Genomic DNA, 12,191 nt, shown 5'->3' with positions numbered 1-12,191 from the left:
TATGAATTTGTACTTAAAATACATTTATGAAATTTCTACTATTTAGACTAGCATCACAAACTTATGCCATCAACGATTGTAATACTATGTGCAAGCATAGAGCAAAAAAGCAAAGACCTGATTGTAGAGGTGTGGGAGATCGGAAGAAATATGAAGTTAAAATATTCACTTTGAATTTAAGCTGCACCATAATTTTGCATCTTGAAACTTGAAATAAAAAGTGCGGCTTAAATTTGAAGAAATAAGGTAAATGATTGGTAACTATATCCATGATTTATAAGCAGATTCTACCATATATAAGTCATCTTTTTTCAAATACAAAAAATATTTTCTAAACCTGCTATTCTTGTAACTTAAATTTTTTAATTCTGTTTTGATATCTTCTTTTTAACATGTTTTTTCAGTTTAAAATAAAGGATAAAACTATTATTTATTAAATCTGAAAAATATACAATGGTTGGAAAAAATAATATACTTAACTGACATTTATACTGAATAAAATATTATTATTTAATAATTTAAAATGACTGAAAATAAATAAACTAACCCAAAACGAGGATCTAAAGTGATAGCTCTAGGACTTTCCATATTTCCTGCTATTAATGTTCTGCGAAAACTTCCATTTAATTTAGCAACTTCAATTTGATCCAAATTACTTTCAACCCAGTAAAGATTTTCTCCTATCCAATCAACAGCTAAACCTTCAGCTGTTGCCAAGCCTGTTTGGACTACTACTTCAATATTTGTTAATGCTGTAAATAAAAATACTTAAAATTATTATAACATCATAATAAAATTAGAATATCATTTGTCATTATCACTTTACATTTAATTAATATTACTTAAAAACTATTTCAAGCATTATATAGTATAAACCAGCAGTCGGCAACCTGCAGCTCTTTTAATGTATAATTGAGGCTCTTTTTAAATTAGTAAATAACATACATATAACAAAATAAAACTTTTAATTTAAGTAAAAGGAAAACATAACTTGTAAATGCCACTAATATTTTTTAAGACTTTCTAATTTCACTAATCACTTATCATTTCACTGTCAGAGTAAGAATATTATACATATAAAAGCATTTATAAAGAACGGAACATCTGGTTGCAATTATCAAGTCTTAAATGGCACAAAGTGTAAAAATTAGACTATGCTCATGAGAAATGTTTTTCATACTGTAAATATAAAGGTTTCTTTACTTTTATGACTGAAAAAACATTTGTTGTTTGTCCCTAGAATTTATGACTATGTTTTTATTTCAAATGATTCTAGAATTTCTCACTTACAGACTTACAGTGTTGCTCTTGTGTTGGCAAGTGTTCTGTAAGTTTTGTGTTCTATTGGATATTCTTTATATAGAAGTTATTCTGCTGTTTTATCAAGTAAATTCATTATAATTATATTATTTCTGGAGAATATTATCTATTTGTTTTGTTGCACATAAGATATAAATAAAAAAAACAGGTTTTTAGATAATTTTTCTTATTTGTTGGATTGGTAGAAAATCACTATTCTACTTTTTCTAATTAATATGGCTGGAAAGAAGAGAAAAGTAGAAGAAGAAAATCGAGAATTTAGAAGTGAATGGACTGAATCCTATGCAGTTGTTTCAAATTTAACAGGATTCCCAGTGTGTTTAATATGTCAAGAAAAGTTTTCTAATAACAAAAAATCAAATGTACAAAGGCATTTTTTAAATAAACAAAGCATTTGTAAACACTTATCAAGAGGGAGAAGAAAGAAGAAAGGCAGTAGAACTTCAATGTAAAATGAACTTAAGTAAAGGTACATTTTCAAATTAGATAAAATCAAGTAACAATACAATTACTGCTAGTTTTGTTGCCTCTAAAAATAGTGAAACGGGTAAAGTCATTTATGGATGGCGATTTTGTGAAAGATTGTTTTATTAAAATGTCTGAGTATCTTTTATGCGATTTTAAAAATAAAACAGAAATAATTGCTAAAATAAAAGACATGCCTATGTCTGCTAAAACTGTGAGGGACAGAACTATTTGTATAGCAGAAGTAACTAGTCAGCAGGTACGGATTTAAGTTCAACACCAGGATTTTCTACTGCCTGTGATGAATCTTGCAATGCAAATGATATTGCAGACGTTGTACCTATTTTCTAGATATGTTAATTCTGACAGACCTCAGGAAGAGTTACTTGATATACAGCCATTACAAGACAAACTCAAGGTGAGGATATAGAATAGTGTTACCACCCATCCGGTTTTTACCCGGACAGTCCGGGAATTGACTCACCGTCTGGGTGAACTATTAATTTTATCCAGGAATTTTGTAGAAATTGTGAAATTACAATGAAACAAAGTTCTTGCAAACATTTTTACAAATTTACACTATTTTAACAGCAAAAGAACTCACACTCACTAAAACTCATCTGCAATTCTGCCATGTTAGTCTGTTTACGCCAACATGTGGCACACAACCTGTCGATCTTTTATTTTTTGCATGTACGATCGTACATGTCTCCAATATCCAATAGAGCTAAGTCATCTGTACCTGTTCTTTCTTAATTTAGGGTTACTTATGTTACTCCTATGCAAGTCCCTAGTCCCTAACTGTAACTGATTAGAACTGGCATGCATGTTATTCTTCACATTGTAAAATGACATTGCGCATGGCGTCAGGGACTTCTGTTCGAACAAACCTGACCTGCCGTCTGGGTCAGCAATTTTAAAAAGGTGGCAACACTAATGTAGAATCTGCTGTTACCAATTGTTTGCAAAGTAAAAATATTGATATTAATAAAATAGTGTCAATTGCAACCAATGGAGCACCAAGTATGAAAGGTGAAAAGAAAGATTTTGTTTCTATGTTTAAAAAACAAATTTTGCATGGTGTTTTTTTTTTCTTTTCACTGCATAATCCATCAAAACATACTTTGTTCACAAACTTTTCCAAAGAAAATAACATTAGTTATGGACCTGGTTGTACAAATTGTGAACAAAGTAATGGCAAGACAACTACAGCTATACCTCGACTTACGTCATTCCCGATTATACGTCGTTTGTCAAAAAAGTATACGGAAAAATAAAAATCAAGTTTAAGTCATTTTATTCGACTTTACGTCCGTCCGCCACCAATATTAAAGTCGTAATATCACTAGAAAAGCGTTTAAAGCACATAAAATCATATTAAAACATATACATTTACAAGTATGTACTGTATTTACAGAACAGTACATGCATTCGTAAATTTAGATTACTTTTTTCTGTACTCTATTAAAAACTGAAATTTATATGTTTGTAAGCTTAAAATAGATTCTTATTAAACCATATATTATTAAAAATGCATTAATAAATAAAATACAGAACTGGGAATAGTAATTTATGGTNCAGTACATGCATTCGTAAATTTAGATTACTTTTTTCTGTACTCTATTAAAAACTGAAATTTATATGTTTGTAAGCTTAAAATAGATTCTTATTAAACCATATATTATTAAAAATGCATTAATAAATAAAATACAGAACTGGGAATAGTAATTTATGGTTTAGCCTAGTGACAAGTAGATTCGGAGACAAGTAAATTCGACTTACGTCGTTTTTCGACTTAAGTCGTTTTCCTGGAACCAATTACCGACGTAAGGCGAGGTATACCTGTATATCATCAGCAATTTTGTGAACTTCTTAAGCCAATATTCTGATCTTTTACACAATAAAGTAAGATGGCTTTCCAGCAAGAGCATGTGATTTGCTGCTTGCATTAAAAAAATAAAATTATTTTTAAAGCAAAAAGATCTTGAATATGTTCAGCTCAATAATCATGACTGGTTACAAAAATTTTATTTTATGGTGGACATGACCTCACATTTAAACACACTAAACAAGAAACTGCAAGTACTGCAAGGGAAGAGAAATACATCTGTATTTCTCTTCCCTTGCAATACTTGCTTTTTGAACAAAAATTATATTTGTTTATCGCAGACTTAGAGAAAGGCATATTGCTACATTTTCCTATGTTGAAGAAATATCAACAGAATCATATTTCAATAGATTTAACGTATTTCACACAAATAGTGATAAATATAAAATCAGGATTTGATAAGAGATTTAAAGAGTTTAGAAAGGAAAAGGCAACCTTATCATTTTTATTGAGACCACTCAAAATCAATTCTACTGATTTGAATATTTCACCTTTTAGTAATATTGATCAAACAGTTTTTCAACTAGAACTAGCAGATTTAAAAATCAAGGAAATGTGGAGTTCAAAATTTATAAATATTAAAAGTGAATTAGAAAATTTAGAGAGACGGAAATCTACTTTTGCTGCACAGCATAAATGGTCTGGGATAGAAAATCTTAAAGAGGCAAGATCAAGTTGTTTTTGATACTTGGAACAGTTTCCCTGATACTTACATTAAATTAAAAACTTATGCATTTGAACTTCTATCAGTTTTTGGATTGACATATTTTTGTGAACAGACATTTTCGAACATGAATTTTATTCAAAATAAACTAAGAAATCAGCTGAACAGTGTGAGTCTGACTTCTTGTTTGAAAATAAAAGTAACATCATATTTACCAAATTTTGACTAACTTTCTTGAGAAATTCATCAACAAAAATTTCATTAGAAACCATATATTGTTCTTATTTTTTGAAGTTCTCTATTTTAACTTTTTCATTCATACAAGTTAATGTTATAAAATATTTGAAATCTCAGCATACTGTTTGACCAAAGAAAATGTTAATTAATAAACTCCACCATACCTTTAAAATGCAGTCTATTTTAACAAGTTATCGAACGTTTTTGGTCAAATTAACAGACCTTCTTCAGGATCGACGTAAAGAATTTAAACTTGCCAAACGGTAATTCCAAAAACGCATGCTCTACAATCTTCTGAGATTCGATTGCACATGTCCATTTGTTCTTAATAATGCCGCTGCTTTCCATGCTGATGCTATTATATTTGCTTCTCGAAAATTTATATTTTGCCCTTTTTCTCTGTATTTATAAATGTGCCAGGCCTCTGCATATTTTAGATGTCGTTTATTATCAATCTTTTGTATAATATCTGCCTTGCTCCATTCGATTGCAATCTCTGTAGGATCTCGCGGATCCTACAGACATTGCAATCCTACAGACATTACAAACAACGGTGTGTAATCAAATTTCTCATGAAGGAAAAGGTTAAACTTGCTGAAATTTTGAGAAGATTGAGTGCATAGTATGGAGAACAAACACTACTGCGGGCAAGAGTGTACAAATGGTGTCTACAATTTGGTGAAGGATGAGAGCTGGGAAAACCATGTAAATTGTCTTCTGGGACAAGTAAGGTGTTATCAATGTGGATTTGCTAGAGAAAGGGGCTACAATTAACACCCAATATTACACCAAATTGATTAAAGGTGCCGTATGAAATGCCATTTGCAAGAAAGATTTATAATGTTGTCTGGGAAAATGATTCTTCTTCATGACAATGCCAACCACACACGGCCAATTTGACAACATCAACTCTGGCCAAAATGGGCTGGGAGGCATTTCCTCATGCTCCTTACATGCCAGACTTATCTCCCAGCGATTATCATTTGTTTGGGCCACTTAAAGCATCTGGGAGGAACGAAATTCCAGACAGATGATGAACTACAGCAAGTTGTTCTGTGCTGGCTACATCAGCCCAGTTTTTCCTACAAGAAAGGTATCAAGGACTTACCCTGCCACTGGGAACAGTGTCTACATACAGATGGAGAGTATTTCAAACAATTGACATAGTTTATACATGTTTTAGACATTCCTTTTGGTCTGTAGAAATAGGTCTCGTTTAACCTTGAATGACCCTTGTACTTTTTAATTTAAATTAATAATTATATTTTATAATTACGATTATAGTAACATTGATAATAAACAATTGAATTGCAGTGTATTTTATTACAGCACCTTTAAGTAAAGCACAAATAAACCCATTTTAACAAAAAAAAAAAAAACATATGTTTTACGCTCAATTTTCAAAAATGTATATTTCATAATTCAAGTTGCTGACTTGCAGCTCCATAAGAATTATTTTGGTAAATATAATTCCTAAAATGGCTCTTTACAAAAAAAAGGTTGCCGACCATGGGTATAAACTATTTGACACTTCACAGATATAAAAACATTTTATAGGTACTGTACTTATTAATTTGCACAATGTATCAATATTCTGATTATAATTTTATCATATTGCATTTTAAAGTATATTTTTCATCTACAAATGTTTTGGAAAACCAATTTTCACACAAAATTCACTGAATACTGAATATATAGATTTATTCTTATATTGTTACTTTTGACATTGGAATTGTATAAAAAAATTAATTGAAAAATTTCTTATTCTATAAATACAATATAAAACTTAAAATTACTATTTTTCATTCATTAAATACAAAAATAAAACTAATAAAACTAACTACAACACTTACAGCCAGAAATTAAAGAACCTCTGTAAATTTTATCATCAATAACATCAGTCCAGAAAATTAAATCGCCATCTTTTGACTGATAAAAATCAAGAGCAATTGTATTTTTCAGTCCTGAAATTAAAGTTTTAACTGACATAGTATGAAGGTCAACACTTCTTAGCTCATGTCTGTTAGAAAATATAATTTGAGGAGTTGTAGTATCTGAAACAGAAATGATTAAAATAAATTACTAACATACTAAAATTCTAGAAGGTATAAGCATGTGCTATAAATAAAATAAAAGATAAAAATAATATATAAAATTGTCATAATCTTTCCTTCAAATTCATAAATAAATAAATAAATACAAATGAAAAAAACAGAAAATTCAAATATTAATATATAGTGATTGATTCAATTATTACTGTTCATACTGTTCAGTGTTATATTAATGAAAAATTATGTTTTTTTTTGTAATTTGTATGTATTAATAGATTATAAAATTTGCAAAACTTAAGATTGGAAACCAAAGAACAGAGACAATTTGGCAAAAGAATGCTGTCAGATAGTAATGATTTTATTTACAGGTAAAAACTAAAAAGTGTAACGTCACCTAAAAGTGACATTTTCAACACACAGTTTAAGATAGTAAGTAAACTGATATAAAATATAACTTTTTTATAATAAATTATTGTGTGAAAGATTGGGAAAATGACACCATGAATAACAATTAAATTGTTTTATTGGTCGACAGAGGGAACAGAGATCGGAATGCCCATCACAGAGACAATTATATATAGATATATGTACAATGTCCCTGCTTTCGTTCAAACTTCCCGCAAAAATTAATATATATACAATCCTGCTTAAAACTAAGAATAATTATAATTCAACTTAAACCTAAGACTATTACTACTTATAACTAAAACGAGAAAAGGAAGGACGAAGGATAGTTTGATAATCTACCAGTAGCTTAGATCAGTGGGTCCTGATACTGGGGTAATTGTCGACGATGGTTGCTTTGTGGATGGTGAATATCCAATCAATTGGAATCCAGGAAAATAAAAAATAAAAATTACTTATATATATATATATGTACCAAGGCAGGTCCTTGGACTTCTACGGAACAGCTGGCTCACTAAATTTTAGGTCCTCATTCCTATGTGGTCTATACCGACCCTATCTCTCTTTTGTCCTAAGCCTTGTACCTTGTCTCTCGGTCACTGTCGCCTGACCTCTCTCCTCGGTGACGAACCCAAAAAGTCCCTCTCATCCTCATCTGGTGTCCACAGGTCCTCTTCAGGCAGGACCCCTTCCTGTCCCTTTGTAGACTGGCCAATTAGGACCCACGAATAGTACAACTCCTGTCACGTGACAGGAAAGGGTTAAAAACAGAAGAAAAAAGATTACAGGAAAGAAGAAAGGAGTTTTTATTCTATATGCAATTATACAAAAAAAACACATGGCGGAGAGCCACAATTGTATCTTTCCAGTCACAAAAATCTTCATCATATAATCAGCAGTGTGTTATTTAACATTTTTACTAGGAAGAACCCAGACAAATAACTGTGTTCAAATTAGAAGTTTTGTAGATTATCCCATTCAATAATTTAAGATAACTCCAGAATCAAAAATATAAAATCTGATGCATCATACATAATCCATGCTAGTTCATATCTCTGGTTGAACATAGAAAGATAAATGCTGAGAGCATAAAGGTCTACAAAATTGTAGTTAAGTAAGAAAGCATGCTATTGTGTATATATTATTTGATAATAAGCCAAAATGTATAAAGATATTACAAAAGCAAAATTAAAAACTAGAGAAACAGAAAAAAATTAAGAATTATGTATTTAAACTCTGATTCATATCATTGTTATATACAAATTTTTAAAATTAGAAATCAATAAGACTTAATAATATCAAAGAAATAAATTAATAAATATTTAAATCTTGAAAACCGTACCATTTTACATGTTTTTTAATGAATAATATGTCAACTTTACGATAATTTATTTATAATTTGAATCAAAAACTTAAATTTTTACATTTAGTAATATTATACTAAATAAACATTCAAACTTTAAGAAAAAATTCTGAAATATCAGATAAAATAATAAAAGATGTAACACAACACCATAAATATTAGGGAAAATCAGTGAAAAAATATCAGTTTTATTCATATCATTTTAATGATAAAAAAGTTTAAGTAAAATATTTCTTATTTCAACATTTTCAATATTTCTAAAATAATATTGAAAAATGTTCAAATTAAAAATTTTTTACTTTTTAAACTGTTTTTAATTAATTTATCTTGATATATGATAAACTTAAAAATAAACATGTTTTATTTTATTATTTTAACAAAATGTTATGCACACTGAACAGCAATATATATTAATAATTATAAATACTGTGGACACCCATATAGCACGTTCCCTTATAACATGAATTTGTATAATGTGATGAAAATTTTGCGACTAGAACTCATATAGCGCAATTAACAATCATGTATAATGCATAAGATAAATTTAATGTTTTCACATACTTTCAGATTTTTTGTTTATAAAAACGAAAATATACACTTACCAGTTGTTTATATATGAACAGTGAAGCCAACAGTTTAAAAAAGAATTTTTTCATTGTAAATAATCTTCGGCCTCCGGTACAAAACACTTATAAAACATATTTTTAAATATTTCGCATGTAATCCATGCTTTGTTATTAGCTCTCCAGTGAACAGAAAGTGTTGATTTGTCTACGTTTTTCATTACATATGGATTTAATGTACAATTAATTAGCATTGGCTTAGTTATGTGTTCTCCAGCTGCATTAGAACACAAAAGTAAAGTTACCCTGTCTTTAGATGCCTTGAAACCAGAAACGGAAGTCTCATCTTTCACATTTCATATTTTGTCAGGCTTTTTTTTTCCAATACAAAGCAAATTCATCAACATTATAGACTTGTTCTGCTATATAATTGTCTTCCTCTATAATTTTGGTAAAATGTTCAGGAAATCTTTGACCCTTTGCAATAGCAGTTAAAATTTAGAGACATGTTTGAACTAGCATAAATTGGACTTAAAATGTACGTCCCCTATAAAACAATTTCCTACAAAGCGGAACATATCCATCGCATTGTACGAGTCTACTGTATTCAATTATTAATTTATTGATCCTCATTATAACAATTTAAAAAATATAATATCGTATTATTATACTTTAATTTCTAATTCAAGAATATAAAGATAAATGATAAAAAAAAAGTTTATTTTATAAAAAAAAAACTTGCTAGAAAAGAAACCAGATGTACTTAATTTTATTACAATTGAAAAATAATTTGTAAATAATTTTGTCTTTTATAATCTGTTCACCTAATTCCAACTTTTTAAATTTCAAATATATTTCTAATAGATTACATAACTGTCACCTTAAAATTTTAATTTATCAATAAAAACTAAACAAATAAATGGAAATTTCAAGTTATTACATAATGCTAATAAAATTCCTAATCCTTTTATTTTAACTTTATTTATCAATCTGATTTAAATTTCAAAATCATAACGAAATTATAAGAAGTTAATTTAAATTTTATTAACATAAAACAAAAATTAGCATAAATATATATATATTTTTAAAATTATTTATAATTAATATCAAACATACCAGTGCTTTTGCAAGTGAACTGATCAGACTCTAGTTCATATCCATCTTCGCATTCACATTTATGGTAATGCTTTAATTGAACACATTTTTGACTGCAAACACCCCATTGTTCACAAGGCATGACATCTATAAATGTAAAATATGTAACAACTGAAAACTGCATAACTTTTATATTTTCTATTATTTTAGAAAATATAAATCATATATTTTTCCTGTTAAATTAATTACATAAAAAATATCAAAAACAAAGCAAATATTTAATTTTCATTTCATTATCAAAAAATTCATATAATAATAGTAAATCTTATTCTGAATAATTGTTTTCATTTATTAAGATTTGAGACTTTATGTTGTTTCAAAAGTATACTATTTAATTATAACATAAAATTTTAAAAGATGGAATTATTCTGAAAATATTTAAAACTTTTAAGTAAATAAACTTCAGATTTCTAAGAATACTTCTTTTTCTGTTTATTCTTCTTTGTTATTTTTCTTTATATTTCAGGAGATAAGTTGCATATGTTGTCTTTAAGTTTGATTTTTTTAATAAATAATTTTGAAAAGTAAGCTCATTAAAAAATTCAGAAAATTTTACTAATTTAATCACAGTTTCTAGACTTATGATGTTTATATATGTCTAATACATATACTACACTGTTTATGTTTAATAGTAATATAATATTTACTAATATATATAGCCTATGGTTAAGTTGCTGTTGCTGTCAAGAAGAATCTGTAAACAGATCCCAAATTAGCACAGTGAATCATAACTGAATGATTATATAATTATACTAAATCATTTATATGTTTAGAGAAATTAATTTGAAATTTAAACCAAGTTTGATATTTTCATAGAAAGTTTTCTTTCTTTACACTGTGTTTTATTAATACAAAATGATGTACTCATCAAAATAACTCTAAAAATAACTAATCTGAATAACCTTACATAATAAAAGAGAAAAATAATTTTAAATATTTCATAGTAAAAACTTGAAAATGTTAACTGATTTATATTTTTATATTCTGTGTATAAAATTAAAAAATATTAATTTATATATTCCAAGAACTTTGGTTTCTTTACTATGCAATTAATATAAATGTTTTAAACTTAGCAACATCATATTAAAATCTTTTAAAGATAATCATTACAGAATGTTTAACTTTTAAATAATCTTTATATTATTGCTTATCAAGTAAGGAAAACTTATAAATATACAAATATTTTATTACCTGTGCACTTTTTTCCATCTATATTTAGTCTTAGTCCATCAGGGCAATAACATAAATGTCCAGTAGGTGTATTTTGACAAAAATATTCACAGTCACTAAACAGGCATTGTTCATCACCTATGAAATATATAATTTAAATATAATTACAATATTTTAAATAATTATTAAATTATATCAACACAAATGCATACTTCATAAACATATATCATATGTTTATCATATACAGTATATATACACCATACACAAAAACAAAACATCCAGCAATAAAAATACTATTTCAAACCCTTGTCAAAAGAGCATTTATGCACTGTTCCACCAACAAAGACAAGGCAAAAAAACTAAAGTATCCCACATCTTGCCATTCAACACTGCTGCCTATTAAAATAACCAAGGAATTAAACAAGAAACACAACTCCCCTGCTTCATACAACAGGAAACAGGATAAGTCATACAGAACAGTAAGATATAATGAACACATCAAACTAAAAAAAATATTGAAGGCCTCAAATTTTATCATTGTATATGTTACCGCTAAAGCTCGAAATCCGTTAATGTGTACATTACCTAGCTAATCTGCAGATTAACTAGGGTGATCCGTTAAAGCTGCGAAAATTATTCCATTTCTCAAATGACCTAGGTAATCTGCAGATTATCTAGGTAATCTGCGAATTACCTACTAGGCACTCGGTAAAGTGAAAATAAGATCTTTGCTGGAACAACAGCAACGTTTCTTTCTGTACGCTTAAATTAACATAATGTTATTTATTTAATTTTCAATATCTAAAGAATAAAGTTAATACAATCAAACAATCAACAAAATAGTTGATTGAATCAATCATCAATCAATTAAAAAAACTTTAATACAAAAATCAAACGGTTTAAAATATTA

At 28.0% G+C, this 12,191-nt stretch overlaps 1 protein-coding gene across 2 annotated transcripts in view; it reads right to left on the bottom strand.

Annotated features, from left to right (window-relative positions):
• The window catches only part of LOC111630688 (low-density lipoprotein receptor-related protein 1-like), a 138,289-nt gene that overhangs the window by 28,493 nt on the left and 97,605 nt on the right, over positions 1-12,191 (bottom strand). For both annotated transcript variants that reach the window (XM_023374831.1, XM_023374839.1), the window contains 4 exons: positions 11,303-11,419; positions 10,073-10,198; positions 6,428-6,628; positions 548-752 (listed from right to left, as the gene is read on the bottom strand). In XM_023374831.1, coding sequence (XP_023230599.1) covers positions 548-752; positions 6,428-6,628; positions 10,073-10,198; positions 11,303-11,419 — 649 coding nt within the window. The remainder of the gene's footprint in view (positions 1-547; positions 753-6,427; positions 6,629-10,072; positions 10,199-11,302; positions 11,420-12,191) is intronic.

Source organism: Centruroides sculpturatus, unplaced genomic scaffold (assembly GCF_000671375.1).
Source record: "Centruroides sculpturatus isolate CEXI.00-Female unplaced genomic scaffold, Cexi_2.0 scaffold20, whole genome shotgun sequence".
Classification (NCBI taxonomy): Eukaryota; Metazoa; Arthropoda; class Arachnida; order Scorpiones; family Buthidae; genus Centruroides; species Centruroides sculpturatus.
This window is presented reverse-complemented; position numbering and strand designations above follow the sequence as displayed.